The sequence below is a fragment of the Natrix helvetica genome (genome assembly GCF_964273705.1).
Source record: "Natrix helvetica genome assembly, chromosome: 2".
NCBI lineage: Eukaryota > Metazoa > Chordata > Lepidosauria > Squamata > Natricidae > Natrix > Natrix helvetica.
The window spans coordinates 54,064,366-54,081,473 of NC_138552.1; the positions used below are offsets into that span (position 1 = coordinate 54,064,366).

A 17,108-nucleotide genomic window follows, 5' to 3' on the forward strand; every position below is an offset into this window, starting at 1 on the left:
CATCAAGATGAAGAGCGAGAGTATGATTCTGGAGTTGAAGTCCAGAACACCCCTGGGGGTTTTTTCCTAAAGAGTTAGGGGTGCAAGGGTCTTGTAACTTGACAGCTTTAAGACTTGCACACTTCAATGCCAGAGTTTCTGAGCCAACATTTCGGTTGCTAAGCAAGAGCATTGTTAAGTGAGTTTCACCACCTTTTACAAGTTAGCCACGCCCACCCAGTTACATGGCCGGCAAGCCATTCCCACCTGGTCACATGGCCGGCAAGCCACTCCCACAAAGCAGGCCACACCTACAGAAGAGGTTCTAAAAAATTTTGAAACCCACCATTGATGTACACTGTCCAGAAACTATATTTTAAAACAGAATAGGGCAGATCAAAATAACAAAATAATTGAATTAAGAACTATGGATCAATATTTGTTGCCTGTAAAGTAAGGCATTCTATTTATAAAATTAACCAATGTAATTATAAGGTAGAGGAGAGAAGGAGGGCAGCCTTGCCCATTTGTTAACATAAATAAGCAAGCCAAAGATTGAGGCTGTAACCGGAATGAAGCATCTGAACAAGATCTTATGGTTGCCCCAGTTCTTTTGACTTTTTGACATATGCCCCCTGGCTGTGAATAGTCCTGGCCTTTAATTTATATGCACATTTCAGTTTCAAATTTGACACCTGTCTTTTTTAAAATCAAGCCTCAGTTGCACATGTCACAGGATGGTGTTGGAGTTCAGGAGTGGTAGCTTCGCTGTCACCTGGAGTCTTTCTATAAATAAGATCAGTGCAATGGTATTTTCCCCTTTAATATAGGATTGTTCAAAAAAATATTTGATATTACCGTAGTAAATTAACCAGTTCCAAAACTGTTTAACCCTTTTCCAACCTTAATTGTGGTTGCTGTGTTTTATCATTCTTGTTATTAGCAGAATTATTTTGTATAATGTAGGCTGGTGTTTCTCAATCTTGCCAGTTTGAAGATGTGTGGACTTCAACTCCCAGAACTCCACAGCCAGCATAACTTGAAGTTGAAGTCCACACATCTTCAAACTGCGAAGCTTGAACAACAGTGGTGTAGGCTAACATCAGACTAATAATGTATTTGTATGTATGTATAGTTGAAAATAAATATCTTTAGCTTTGGGCTTCCTCTCTTTAGTATCTGTTTGCTGCTGTCTCAGTGGAACAACTGTCAGGATATTTTTAAATATGGATTAATTACCAAACAGTTCTGTAGGAAGTTTTATAATGTAAATACAGCACTTATTAAAATGGCCAATTAAACTTGTATTTTATGGGATAATACATTTAAAGCTACTTGTGTGTAAATGTAATCGTGGGGCATTTTATTCTGCTGTATAATGTCTTCATTTCTTTCTTTCCAAATCAATGTACATGTGCATATTCCCAGTCATGTTTTACATTCAAGGAGCCTAAATGGGATAAAGAATAATAACAGCAAAATACAACAGTATACTATAGCTATACAACAGTAAAAAAAAAATCCTAACAAATGCCAGCGGACAAAGCTGAATCTCAAAATGTGTGGTTCTTGGGCAAAAGTATTGGTGAAGAGCTTTGCATTGCTGTCTAAAATAGAAAGCCAAGGAATCTTTTAAAAATGTATAAAGACAGCAGATTCTATTAAAGAAAGGGGTGAGGAACTGTTGGTATACAGGTAGTCCTCGACTGACAACAGTTTGTTTAATGACTGTTCAAAGTTACAACAGCACTGAAAAAAGGGAGTTATGACCGTTTTTCATACTTACAACTGTTGCAGCATCCCTGTGATCACAAGATCAAAATTCAGACGCTTGGCAACTGAGCTCATGCTTATGACAGTTGCAATGTCCTGGGGTCATGTAAATCACCTTTTGTGACCTTCTGATAAGCAAAGTCAACGGGGAAGCCAGATTCCTTTATCAACTGTGTTACTAATGTAACAGGTGCAGTGATTTCACTCAACAACTGTAGCAAGAAAGGTCATGAAATGGGGAAAAATTCACGTAACAAATAGCTCGCTTAGCAACAGAAATTTTGCTCTCAATTGCAGTCGTAAATCGAGGACTACCTGTACCAGTTATTATTAGACTACAATTCCAGTCATCCCAGCTACTGGCCACACTGTAGCAGAATGCTTTAGAATGTAACAACTGCTCTAAGGTCAGAGAGTCACACCTCTGCCTTAAAACCAAGCTAAAGTTTGGGGACTGAAACTGGGTGAGTGCTTCATCTATGGATAGTATCATGGTGTTTAATTCAACAGTCCAAGACCCTGGCATTTTCCCTGACAAAGTTCTACGTCCATGAGTTGTGGATTTCTCATTGCAGGTTTTTGCATACTTTTAAAAATGGGTGATTGCTCGGAAGGCCCCTGTCCTTCAGGGGGCCCGTCTGCAGCAGGGGAATTGGCAGGCGGAAGCAGCATATGCACTAAGGAGATGACCTTGGAGCAAAAGCAACAGGTACAACTTCAGAATTCTCCAAAGTATTTATAACTTTCAGAAAATGTTTTATAATTCACTTTTAAAGATAAAAATTTAGGTCTTGCTTTTGATTCATATGTTATCCTTTTCTGTTATGAATATCTAGACATTTCTTTTCTTGGAATTTCGTATTGATATAAATATATTGGATGCCTAAGGTAACCCTAAAATTAGAAGTGTATCCGATTCAAACAAAGGATTTATTTAATAAATCAGAGGACTTAAATGAGAACACAGAATATAATCTAGGAATCTGCTTAAACGTTGTGGGTTCTTGTCATGGATCCCTTTCTGACAAAAAGGGGCAGCTCGTGTTGATGGATACTGTCTATATTCTGCCTAATGCTAAGCCCGAAAGTGGTTTCTTTTTCACTTAACATAATATTTGAACCCAACTATTTACAAAGATTTACAAGCTTTTGCTTATGGTTTAATGCTTTATGTGCATCTCACCACTGTGGTGTATTCAGCAATCCATCATTTAAAGCAACCATGATTTAATGCAGCAAATTACACTTTTATACATTTACACATTACTCTAAACTATGAACTTGACCATCATTTATTTGATAAATCACAGTTGGCTTATTAGCTCAGTGATCCACAGGAAAATACTCAAAAACATCTCAAGGCAGATTTCAAATGTTTTATTTAAACCACGATGCAAAGCAAAAGTTACAATTGGAAGCAAAAATAATATGGTACAGAACAGGGGTGGGTTCCGGCTTCTGCTACTGCTGGTTCGCTCAGGGATGCGCTTCGTATGTGCATGAACTTGATGTGCGCTGCATGCACATGCACAATAGTAAAAAAATGCTTCTGTGCATTTGCAGAAGCAAAAACCAAGATGATGCTGCCAATAGAACCAGTTTGGGGGCATGGCAGTCCCAGTTACTACTTGGCTGAACCAGTATGAACCGGTAGGAACCCATCTCTGGTATAGAAACTGACGTAAATATTTTCAAATATAAAAAACTTTACCAGAGATATGGGATCCAAGGACACTCCCCCTGCCAAATGTAAGAGCAGGTTACAAGTAGCAACATGAAGGAAGAAACCCAGGCTCCAGCAACTGTATTGGTTGAATTGCCCATAGACATTTTAATACTTAATTATGATACATAATTCAGCCAAATTCTGCATGGTCACCTTTTAGAAACATTTTCCAAGTTAAGCTCAGTAATTGAATGATTAATCTTTCCAGCCCACCTGGGAAGAAATGTACATAGTGCTGCTGGTTTCAGCCTGATAAGGCCTCTTCCCCCACTTTCAAGAGCTCCTGGAAACCTTTTGCTTTGGTTCCCTTCTCTGATCTATTTGCTCTTTTCAGGTTTATAATTTGTATTCAGTCTGTTCTTTAGTTCGCCTGTGCTAACAATTGCCTAAACAAGTCCTACAATCTTGGCCTATCTATCATCAGGTCTTACTAAACTTGAACCAATGTTGATAATCTGCCACATTCCTCATATTCAACTATCCAAATATCCCTGCCTTCCTTCTAGTATGCACCCAGGAGAAACTTTAGATTAGATTAACAGAGTTGGAAGGGACCTAGTAGGTCATCAATCCAACCCCCTTCTCAAGCAGGAGACCCTACACCATTTCCGACAAATAGCAGTCCAATCTCTTCTTGAAAGCCTCCAGTGATGAAGCTCCCACAACTTCCAAAGGCAAACTGTTCCATTGGCTGATTGTTCTCACTGTCAGAAAACTTCTCCTTATTTCTAGATTGAATCTCTCCTAGATCAGTTTCCATCCATTGTTTTTTGTCTGGCCTTCAGGTGCCTTGGAAAATAGCTTGACCCCCTCCTCTCCGTGGCAGCCCCACAAATATTGGAACACTGCTATCATGTCTCCCCTGGTCCTTCTCTTCACTAGACTAGCCATGTCCAATTCCTGTAACTGTTCTCGATATGTTTTATTCTCCAGTCCCCTAACCATCCTGGTTGCTCTTCTTTTTGAATAGTTGTGGGGCATTGGCTGCATAATTTCATACAAAGTGCTTCCATTGCCCAGCCCACAAATAATTTACCCAAATTCTTAGAACTAATGCTTGTTCATTCAGATAAGATTGCACCAGAGCATATGCTTCATTTCAGACTTCCTTTGTGTGTGCATTCATCAGGGCGTTCATATGATTCTGCAATGATTGGTGCAAGAAAACAAAGAGAGTGCCCAAATGTTCACAAACTGGGCTGAGACTGTGGTGTATAAATCATTTATGATACTAACTTTTAGCTCCATTTCTATAGCCTACAATACTGAGTCGCTAAGTGAGAGCTGCAGAATTTAAGTCTTACCAAAGCATGGTATCTATATCTCCTTTCTGGTGGTCAAGGTCTTTTTCCTATTTTTTAAATATCTTTTAGCATACATGCAACTCACAAAAGATCTAAAATAAAAGTCAGAAAAATAGAGACCACCCCACCTTCCTTCGTGCAGTTAGAAAAATAAAAAGCAACAAAACAACAACAACAACAACAACAACAAAACACTATTTGGGGACGGTAATGCAAATATGAACTAGAGTACCATTCAACATCGCAATCTCCTAATTTATCCTTAACTTTTGCTCCTGTGTCTTCAGCAGCAGCACCACAATTTTCTTTTATGCATCTGCTACCAATTTCAAATGGTATTGAAAAGCAGCCTTTTGCAGTAGATATGTCATATTGACGTGAGATAAGTTAATACAATTCTTCTCTCTGCATACATCTTGATTCAGCCCCATCCATGGAATGACATAAATTTCTTTTAGTCCTTCTGGTCTATTGGCTGACTATAGTGCAAGACAAAGACAAACAGTATTTCTTTTTCTTTTGTCTACTCCCCACCCCCCAAGAGTGTCTTAGAATGACCCAAATAATCTCATTCTTATCTTGTTCTCCATTCAAGGCCCATGTAATTATTTTGTCCAGCCTATAACATTCATAAAATGAGAGTGCCATTTCCTGAGCACTTAGTAGCTTTAATTTATAGGAGTATTTTGAAAACCTTTGACTGGGAAGCTACTGTTTGCACCATTCCAAATGCATGCAAATAAATCCAGAAAGAAAGTAGCTTCTGGCTCCTACGTCTGGGGTTTTTGTGGCTGATCCTGTTCAGGTTATTTTTGTTTTAGCTTTTCTTTTCCCTGATGCTCAGCCTTCTGTTCTGCTTTCTCTTTACTAGCTTTCCCCCTGCAGGCAAAATCCAGCTGGGCAGCACTTTAAACTGGTGCAGCATAAACCATTTGAGCAAATAGCAGGATGAGGCAGAAATCCCAAGCTAGACAAACAGGCAGGCAGGCAGACAAACAGACCAATATTGGTATGTACCCAGTAAATTCCCAGAGAGCCCAAGTCACAGCCACCTTTGGTCCAACAGTACTTATTGAGATGTTTGCATACCCAGGTAATGGCCTGGGTACTACATATACTACATGTCACAGCTGACACCACCTTGCCACCAAATCATGCACTTTTTCCTATGCCACTTCCAAAATCTAATTAAAGCAATGTTCATCAACTTTGGCAACTAAGATACACGGTTGAGAAACACTGGGTTAAAGCATTCTATGGCATCCCCTCTGTTAATACCCTTACTTTAGCATCTACTAGCTCCTGATATGCTTATGGTGACCACCTAAATAATCTACTACTCTTGAGTCTCTCTTTCATTTCTCTTAAACCATTGACAGTTGACAAAAATTCAGACAGCATTTCTTTCCCCACAAAATGTCATCCAATGCCCCCATATCTCCAAATGGTACCTCCTATTCAGAAAGCTGGACAGAATGGGATTGATGTTCTCCTGGCACCTGCACAATTTCCTTGAAACAGCCATAATATCCCTGTAACTTTGATTTATACAAATGACTTGATCTGTAAGAGCTGTAACTTTTAAAGCAAGTTACCTTGAAAATTGAATAATTACTAGAAGGCATTAATATATTTATACTCCAAATGAGCATGGTTGGAGGAAAACATAGTAAGGTGTAGTATACACATTTACTCAGTCTCGCTATTTAACAAAGACAAGTTGCCTCTATTTTTCTAAGATATCCCATCTAATGTTAGATAAATGCACAATTTACTTATGGGTTGCATGATCTTACTATCCCAATGATTTATTAACAAGGTAGGCAACATGACAAGATAACTAGGATCATGTTTACAAGCTGTGTTTGTCTGGAATACAACTAACAGAGAATTAGCAAGAGTTGCTTAAGTGCCACAGATAAAACATAACATTCCAAACAAAATACAGAGGTAGGGAAAAAATCCCTCTGTTTATTATGCATATCAATCCATAGCAAACCCCGCTAGTTTTTCCCCAGCTTTAAAATTTGTTGGTTAACCATTATTCCATACAGAACACTTTGCCACTCGATCGTAATAATTGAGTTCTGTCATCATATTAAGCCCCACACAAGCAATTCATATTATTGTCAGCTTTCCCAGGTAGGCCAGACAGAAAGCACAAACAGATAAGCTAATTCCATTGTAAAGGTACATTAACCAAGTCTTGTAAGCCTGCTGATACAAACCTCCTGCCGTTTCTTTTATAGCCTGAGAGGTTAAGGAGGTTCCTTTCCAAATTTCCTTTTCTGGCCACTATGCAGCTGCAGGCTATGCCCTTTGTTATCTGATTATTTCCTAGGCAACATTGCTTCACCCCTTTTCCCAAGGTCATTCCCACATACCGTTACAATTATAGATTAGCACCCCATGTGCAGTACTACTTGTAAAGTTTCTGAAATGTCTTCCTATATAAGTTCTAAGAGCAGAGCATTCAGCCCTTACCTGGTAGGTAGAATAATAATGGCTCTAGTCAGACTTCATTTTTACCAGGAGACAATAAGCACTCTACGTTTGAGTAATGCTATGTATTAGACTAATACGTGAGTGTAGAAAAACTTCTGCCAGAATGCTTTGAAGTTTATTGCTGCAATCATGCAATGCTGGGTGCATAAATTGCCTGAGGCACACTTCATTTTATTTCTGGTTTGTTTTTGAAGTCTCAAACACGTAGAGGTAAATGTGTCCCAAGGCCTGAATAACTGTGATTCAGTTTGATCTCCTACGTGCTGTATAAACCTGCTCAGGTATCAGACCATGGACATTTTCTCTAAGTAATTAGATAGCAAATATTTAGCCACAGCAGGACAATTAGACATGCCAGGTAGAGAAGCAGGCCTCCTCTCCTGTGGTGTCTGCCTTCTAGAACAAAATCCCCACTGCCCCTACCCTGACCTTATTTAAATGAGTCAATAATACCTGGTTCTTCCTACAGGCCTTGGGCTGGAGTGGATGGCAGATCCCTTGTGCCAGGGCTGTCAAACTCACAGCCCGCAGACTGGATGCGTCACGTGCTGGCCACACCCACGCCCGGTTTAGCGAAGGGGAAAAAAGTCATGATACATCATGTGACGATGCTGTGGCACATGCAAGTTTGACACCCCTGCCTTGTGCCATCACTGGTTTGCTAGAAACTGTGATATTTTTCTCCTGAAGTTTGGTTTTATTGGTACTATATTAATTGGACACAAAACAATAAAACCAAACTTTGTGACAAAAATAACCCCTCAGTTTTTAGTAAACCAGAATATATATGTTAGGACACACTGTGAACTATTACCTGTAAAGTTTCTGAAATGTCTATCTTATATAAATTCCAAGGACAGGTGTTGATCTTCGGATTTCACAACAAAGACAATCAATTCTAAGGGTCATATAATTGTAACATTGCTTGCTTCATCCCCAGTTTTCTGCAGGAGCAGCTTAAAGTTGTTTTTGGTTGTTCTGCTGTCGAAGTGATGCTTTGTCTTTTCTCCCAACACAAGTCTGGCTGATGAATTCTGGCAGTTGAAGTCCACAAGCCTTAAAGTTGCTAAGGTTGGAGACCCCTGATCTACAGTCCCTCAGAAATGAGCCTGGCAACTAAATGGTCAGGGGGAGGGCTCTGTTCAACTGCTGAAGTCTGCTGTGAACTTCCCCTCTTTTTAGCCTGTCATTGGATGTTGTTCCCTATGGTCACTCATGCTTGGTTTGCAATACAGATGAGACGTCTGTTCTGCAAAGCCCTTTATTGGTCTGTTTTTGACACAGAAACAATCCACCTCCCAGAAGACATTTGGACTTTTTAAAGAAACATAGGAAGGAGATTGATAGCCCCATAGGAAATAAATGAATACAGTACTTTCAAAATTTGGCCAATAGGAGGGACTGTCCACAGTCTTTAGCCTTATCTTGCCATACAGTATTGAGAACAATTGGAAGTTGTATTTTTTAATTGACAGGGATGAAAATTAAACTGGTGAACCCATCAATCATTACCTTGAATTGGTAAGGACAATAACATTCCCTACCTTGCTACTGAGTCACAGTAAACTTGACTATAGAGGCAACCCAACTTAAATCAACACTTCCCCTTTGTTCTCTTCTTCTCCTGTCACCCAAGGATTGGGAAGTGAAATTGGAAAAATCTGTTGTTTGTGAGAGATGGGTGTTTGTTTGGCACTGTTGTGGAACTTTGCCAAAGTAAGGAGTAAAACACTGAGAAGAACCATAGTGATTGCAATGATCATTGGATGCATTTTTTAGGGGAGGGGTGTCCCTGACCCCCCCCAAAGTGTCCCTGATCAATGGAAAAGCAGTCTTTAATAGAAGTGGAGGCTACAAGGCAAGAAATCCTAGGGATCTAAGTTGCTTGTAAGTTGGAGAAACTCGGCAGGCCTTTGTACCTGTTTCTGTGGGGAATTCTATCGTCAGGCAGAGTGGAATTTTTAGGAAGGCAGCAGAGCTGGGGATGTTCATTGTGAAAGAGATGAAATTTTGAGGTCATTAGCTGATAAGATCACAACTAGGTCACAACTTCCTGTTGCTCTTGTGCTATACTGTGAATGGGTGGGGATCAGTGGTGGGTTTCAAATTTTTTTAGAACCTCTTCTGTAGGTGTGGCCTGCTTTGTGGGAGTGGCTTGCCAGCCATGTGACTGGGTAGGAGTGGCTTGCCAGCCATGTGACTGGGTGGGCATGGGCAACTTGTAAAATGTGGTGAAACACACTTAACAACGCTCTTGCTTAGCAACCAAAATGTTGCTGCTGAAGTACGGACCAGGTGACTGATTGTAGCGGTGTCGGCTCAGAGTGGTCTTTCACCATCTCGAACACTTCCCGGCCACAGTACCCAAGGAACATGCCGCCCCGAGTCCTTCGGGAGAGGGTGCGGCTAAGAAATAAATATTTTTTATTATTATTATTATTATTATTATTATTATTATTATTATTATTATTATTATTATTATTATTATTATTATTATTATTATTCTTGCAGCCTTCAGAAAGGCCCATGAGGTCGTTTGCCTCGACGAAGCAGTCAAATCGTAGCATGTATGAGTCCCAGTGCTCGGTGACTGGGTTATACAGAGTTAGTGGGGCGTGCATGGCCATTTTGTGTTCAGAGGGCGTTTTGAGTTTGCCGCTCAAAAATGGCTGCTCGAAGCCGCACTGAGCTCCGGGCTGGATGTACTTGCTGGATTGCTGCACTCTTTTTCGTTCACCTAGTTGCCTTCCAATCCCACCTTTATCGCCAGTGTTAGATTGAGTAATGGATAGGCACACACAGGCTTAATAGTAACAACAGCTCTTTATTAAGTACAACAAGTGAGAACAATACAGTGAAGGTTGAGTCTGACAGCAGCCCTTTTATAGGGAGCTGTCAGACCCTTCAACCAATAGGATTAAACTTCTGTTCCTGCCGGAACAGAGCATCTTGATGGAAACCACTGTAGTTAGAGCAAGTATCTAACAGAACCGGTTTTAAACGGCACTGTAGATTTGTGGAACCTCTTCTATAGAAGAGGTTAGAACTGGCAAAAACCCACCCCTGGTGGGGATGCTTCTATTCTTTGGTCTCGATGGAAGTGGGGAGGGGATTTGCCAAGGCCCTGGGGAGTCAATTCAACTCTGATCAGATTATGTAAAAAGAGGAACTGGGTTTTACCTTGGTCATATGCAAAAGGATGTGGTGTGGAGATAAAGTCTTCATTTTGTTAGTTAGGTTTATTTTTTCTACTACAGGCACAGTAAGAGAATCCTGCTAATCAGTGGCAGAACCACAGAGGGACATGCTAGCAGCAGCCTTAGCCAGTTACTAGAATCCCTCACCTTACTTCAATGTGATATAATTCAAATGGACTAAATCGGGGATCACAAACCTGCCCAGACCGTGGCCCTCTACCAGGCCATGGCCTATTTGCAACTAGGCCTCATGAGTGGCAAGCCAGCATGCACATGCAGCAAAACTTGCTCATTCACATGGCCCGGTTCCTCTCCTGCCCGCCCTGAGATGCCAAGCTGCAAAGGTTGGGGATCGCTGGACTAAACGGATAGCTTATGCTGAAATATGCTATTTTACAAATAAAATAATAAGAGTTGAGTTTTTTCTGCCTTTTTAGCAGGTCAGGTAAATTGATTTTGACATAATTTGTCTATTCCTCTAAATTCATCTAATGAAGGATCTGTAATCCATGCTGAATAGATTATCTAGAATCCAAAAGTACGTTTTTTGATTTGAGGTAGACTGGAGATTAATAGTGATGGTTTCACCAAAACAGATTTACCAAGATAGATCAAGTACAATTCAAAACTACAGATCGGATAGAATTTTATGGGTTTTTAAATCTTTAAGCAGTATATTAATTAAAAGGGAATTTGATTCTATGTTTTAACAGGAATTACTGTGAAAAAGAGTGCTCATTAGCAATTTAATTGCTGGAGGGTTTTTTAAAATTTTCTGTTTTCATTTACTGTATTTTTGGGAGTATAAGACGCACCTTTTTCCCTCAAAAAGAGGGTGAAAATCTGGGTGCATCTTATACACTGAATACAGCATTTTTGGCCTCCCGAAACCCTGTCCCCTTTGCAAAAATGGCCATGCATATCCTTTAGGAGGGGCCATTTTGTCCTCCAGGCCCCAGGAGCACTCTACAAGCCTCCTAAAGACTATGCCTGGCCTTTTTTGACAGTAATCCACTGTAAAATAAAACAGGCCTGTTTTCATGAAAAACGGGCCGTTTTTTGAGAGGTCTGTAGAGTGCAAAAACTTTTTTTTTTATTTGCCTTTTCAAAATCTTTTGCGTCTTATACTCCGGTGGGTCTTATACTCTGAAAAATACGGTAATACTGAATTCCTAAATGTAACTGTGAACATTTTATCATAACCACTAGTGTGTTTGTTGACAGCAACAAATTGAACGACAGCTAAAATGCTTGGCATTTCAAAATCCAGGACCTCTGCTAGCAGATTTCAACCCAGAAACTCGGGAACAACAAAAGAAAGTCTGTATGTCAATGATAAACCAGGATTGTTTTAATACGACAAAGAAGTAAGATGATGTATTCAAGTTCTTCCTATATTTTAAATTAGCTTTAGAAATAGAAATGTACAGGGTTGTTTAATCACCATTAGATGCTTAAGGCTCCAGACTAATGGATGCCTTCTTGAAATGTCTACTTCAGTTAGCGGGGAGGGAGGGGGAATCTATTCATAATTACCATTTAAGAATAAATCTGCTCAGAATTAAATTATAGGTCATTTAGAAGATTAAGGGTGTACAATTGATTTTGGACTGAAGGCTTCATTTGGTCATAGAGAATAGTGTGTATCATACTACAAGTGGGTGGAGCCAAGACAAATACAAATATTGGTTTAAATTTAATGTATTGTGCAAACACATATACACACGCACAAAATATTAAATGAAATACAATTAACATTGATGTGCAAAGTTTTCTGGCTTTGAAATTTCAAGGCTGAAATGTTATTTCAAATTCAGAATGTCTCTTCTAAATTCCAGAATGTTTCTTCTAAATTCTAGTCCCTCATTAGAACATTTAAGGGGCAAGAATAAATTAGGAGTGTTATTTCAAGTGCTACATATAAATCTTTTTTCTAGTCCTCATGCATTTTATTTAGTGTTTCTAAGAAACTACAGAAAGAACATCCAGCAGTGTAGTGATATTCAGTATGTTGATTGATAGTTCTATGTAGTTTTGCATCTAAATGCAAATCTTAAAAGGTTTCAGAACCCTAATAAGTGGATGAACACAAAAAATAATCCACTGTAAAAAAAATATCAGAATAGGAATTACATTATTTTGACAAGGAGAAGCAATAGCCTATATTTTTTCACACACACATGTGCATTTGTGTTTGTGTATACACACACTCTCATGCGCATGTGCACACACTAATATACATACACACACACACACACACACATATATATGCTGGTTTTGTTGTATTCGGGTCTTTTCCCGTGTAAGATTGAGATTGTCTTGGCAACGTTTCAGCAAGATCTCACTTGCCATCTTCAGGCTTTGGGCTTAAAATGCGAACCAGCTCCGTTCGCATTTTAAGCCCAAAGCCTGAAGATGGCAAGTGAGATCTTGCTGAAACGTTGCCAAGACAATCTCAATCTTACACGGGAAAAGACCCAATATTTTTTTGCAGTGGTTGTTAAATGAAACTGTGTTTATTAAGTAAACGCCATGCTTATAAATGAGAACCCATTCTTCTGAATGAGTGCTTTTTTGCCAGAAACCAGAAAAAAGGATACAAATCATGGCCAAGTGATCACAGGATGCTGGGAGCTAGTTGCCCAGTGTTAAAAATGTGGTCATGTGATATTGGGGGTGGGGTGGGATGAAGGAGGTGGAATGACATTTTATGATGGCCAGAAGTGCTTTACTCTCTGACACCCATTTTGGGCCTGTCATACGTTTGAATGGTTGTTAAAGGACCAGTCATCAATCAAGAACTACATACATGCATGCACACATACACACATATACATACATACATGCATACATACCAGCAGTGGTGGGTTTCTGCCGGATCGCACCGGATCGCGCGATCCGGTTGGCCAATGAACCCAGAAGTAAGTTTCCTGCCCCGCCCCTTTCACGGGACGGCGCTTGCCTGTGCTCCACCAGCTCGGGCGCGACCGGAGAAGTTTCTCTTCTCAGAAATGTCTTCAGTGGAGCGGTGGCAGCCTGCGTCCCTTTCAAGAGCTCCACTGAGGAAGCTTCTCCAGTCGCACCCAAGCTGGTTCACGCTGCAGAGACGAAATGCCAGCCTTCGGGTTGCAAACCCCACCTGCCTCCCCTTCGCGCCTCTTGCAGCTGCCAGCTGCTCAGGAAAGGCGGGAGGCTTCAGCTGGCCAACTTGTGTAAGACAAGACAGGCAAGCTGGTGGGCGCATGCCCAGGACAACGTAGAAGGTGCAGAATCAGCTCTGTCTGAAGGCGAGAAGGCTCGGAGCTACCATCACCCCTGCTTGGATCCTCTTCTTTAGGGGTCAGCGGAGGATCGGCTGCGACAGCCTTGCAGAGCAGCGCGCGGAGTCCATCTCTCTCCTCCTCCTTCTACCAGCCGAAGGAAAAGCCCCGGGGAGACGGGCTCCACGCGCTGCTCTGCAAGGCTGTCGCAGCCGATCCTCCGCTGACCCCTAAAGAAGAGGATCCACCACCGCTTCTTCTTTAGGGGTCAGCGGAGGATCGGCTGCGACAGCCTTGCAGAGCAGCGCGCGGAGTCCGTCTCTCTCCTCCTCCTTCTACCAGCCGAAGGAAAAGCCCCGGGGAGACGAGCTCCACGCGCTGCTCTGCAAGGCTGTCGCAGCCGATCCTCCGCTGACCCCTAAAGAAGAGGATCCACCACCGCTTCTTCTTTAGGGGTCAGCGGAGGATCGGCTGCGACAGCCTTGCAGAGCAGCGCGCGGAGTCCGTCTCTCTCCTCCTCCTACCAGCCGAAGGAAAAGCCCCGGGGAGACGGGCTCCACGCGCTGCTCTGCCGGGCTGTCGCAGCCGATCTTCCGCTGACCCCTAAAGAAGAGGATCCACCACCGCTTCTTCTTTAGGGGTCAGCGGAGGATCGGCTGCGACAGCCTTGCAGAGCAGCGCGCGGAGTCCGTCTCTCTCCTCCTCCTACCAGCCGAAGGAAAAGCCCCGGGGAGACGGGCTCCACGCGCTGCTCTGCCGGGCTGTCGCAGCCGATCTTCCGCTGACCCCTAAAGAAGAGGATCCACCACCGCTTCTTCTTTAGGGGTCAGCGGAGGATCGGCTGCGACAGCCTTGCAGAGCAGCGCGCGGAGTCCGTCTCTCTCCTCCTCCTACCAGCCGAAGGAAAAGCCCCGGGGAGATGGGCTCCACGCGCTGCTCTGCCGGGCTGTCGCAGCCGATCTTCCGCTGACCCCTAAAGAAGAGGATCCACCACCACTTCTTCTTTAGGGGTCAGCGGAGGATCGGCTGCGACAGCCTTGCAGAGCAGCGCGTGGAGTCCGTCTCTCTCCTCCTCCTACCAGCCGAAGGAAAAGCCCCGGGGAGACGGGCTCCACACACTGCTCTGCCGGGCTGCAGCGCGCAGAGCCCGTCTCCCCGGGGCTTTTCCTTCGGCTGCAGGAGGAGGAGAGAGAAGCCACTTCGGCCACTCTCTTCCAGACGCCCAGCTGGGACCGAAAAGGCACCCTTTTGACCAAGAAGGGATCAGCTGTGGATGTGGAACTGCGGGGGTCTTTCATGTGCGTAAGCTGAGCAGAAGGAACATCCGTTCCTCAAACCCAGACAGCGCTACTCCCACCTCCCCATTGTCCGAGTTGCAGCAAGTGAAGTGCCACGGGCGGCAGGCAAAACGAGGCTTCTTTGCCAGCCTCCCAGCTGGCAAAACAGAAATTTTCGCCAACTGGAAGGTATGTGTGTGTGGGGGGGGAGTGAGAAAGAAAGAGTAAGAGAGAAAGGAAGGAAGGGAGAGAGAGAGAAAGAGAGAGAGAGACAAAGATAGAAAGAGAAAGAGAGAAAGAAAAAGAAGGAAAGAGAAAGAAAGAACGTTGGAGAGAGAGACACAAGAAGGATGGAGGGAAGGAAGGGAGGAGGGAGGAAATAAGTGGGGGAGAGAGACGAAAGAAAGAAAGAAAGAAAGAAAGAAAGAAAGAAGGAAGGAAGACAGAGGAAGAGAAAGGAAGGAAAGAAAGAAAGAGGGAAAGAGAGGCACAAGAAGGAATGAAGAAAGAAAGTAAGTGGGGGAGAGAGACACAAGAAAGAAAGAAGAAGGAAGGAAGAAAGAAAGAGGGAGAGAGAGACACAAGAAAGAAAGGAAGAAGGAAAGAAGAAAGAAAAAGAAAGAAAGAAAAAGGAAGAGAACTTATGATCACAATTGAGACCAAAATTTTGGTTCCTAAGCAAGAGCATTGTTAATTGAGTTTCACCACATTTACAAGTTGGTCACTCCCACCCGGTCACATGACCGCTAAGCCACGCCCACAAAATAGGCCACACCTATGGAATAGGTTCTAAAAAAATTTGAAACCCACCACTGCATACCAGTGACGTGCGGTGAGGTTTATGGCTGGTGAGGCTGGTGACGGCATCAGGAAGGCGGGGAATGGGATATGTTTCACTAATTAAATTGCAAATATCTGCACACATGGCCCCATTCCCCACCTTCCTGAGTCAACATGAAGGGGACCATGGAGCGCGAGCCGGCGGAGCACGCTCCGTGGTCCCCTTCATGTTGACTCAGGAAGGCAGGGAAACGGACCACATGTGCCTACACACACATACAGACATACTGTATATCAGCCTCCAAGAAATATAGCCACATGTCAGTTTTTTATTTCTAGTTAGTTTGCATGAGTATTAAATTCGCTATCAAGTCTATGTGGCTGGCTGTTTTCCACATTAGCAATCTGGCAGTCCTCTGTTTAATTGGAATTTAATTTGCTGCTCTGCATGCCCTGCTTTTAAGACTTACGTAGCTGATCAGAATCCTAATATTTCTCTTTTCCACTGGGAATATCGCTTTCATATATTAAAAAAAAGTGCATATCCTAACAGGACACAATCTGGCACCCCACGGCTGCCATTTATAGTTTACCTGAGTTAAAAAAAAATCCCATGCTAAGCAGTCCTGAGGAACCATCTGTCAAAGCAATTTTCTTCCACTTCTTTTAAATAGGTCTCTGGTAATGCTGCATTTCATTCTGAGGCAAAGATTAAAGTGTTCTTTATTTGTACATTAAAATAGTATCAGAGGGGAATTCTGGAGATCTTTTTTTTTTTTTTTTGCTTTACAGTGCATTTTTCTTTTTTTGCTTCATATTCTAACAATCTAACAAGGTTCCTCTGCCTGCTATTTTTATAGGACTGTGAAGAAATATGACAAACACGGTCATCTGATTTCCAATAAAACAGATTTGTGTGATTGTCTAGAGAAGAACTGCCTGGGCTGCTTTTACCCTTGTCCTAAGTGTAATTCAACCAAGTGTGGGGCAGAATGTCGCTGCAACCGGAAATGGGTGTATGAGCAAATTCAGGTGGAGGCTGGCCAAACCATCCGATTTCCATTTCGAAACAACTAGATCAAATTATGTTTCCTGATATTATTTTTCTCCCCTTTGTAAAGAAAAAGTGTATTTTTATTTAACAAATAAAGACAGTGTTGTTATTGTGGATTAGTCACTAAGTCATGTCTGATTCTTCGCAACTCTATTGACTACATGCTACTCTCTTCTACTGTTTCCCGGAATTTGCCCAAATTCATGTTCATTGTGTTGATGACACTATCTAACTATCTCATCCTCTGCTGCTC

General features: G+C 42.2%; 1 protein-coding gene across 1 annotated transcript; it reads left to right on the forward strand.

Annotated features, from left to right (window-relative positions):
• Nucleotides 1-2,302: 2,302 nt before the first annotated feature.
• On the forward strand, nucleotides 2,303-16,878 carry ARL14EPL (ARF like GTPase 14 effector protein like; the record flags this gene model as incomplete). The annotated part of the gene is made up of 3 exons (XM_081943824.1): nucleotides 2,303-2,461; nucleotides 11,709-11,851; nucleotides 16,662-16,878. The coding sequence occupies 3 exons, from the start codon at nucleotides 2,303-2,305 to the stop codon at nucleotides 16,876-16,878; spliced, it is 519 nt and encodes a 172-aa protein (XP_081799950.1).
• Nucleotides 16,879-17,108: the final 230 nt, after the last annotated feature.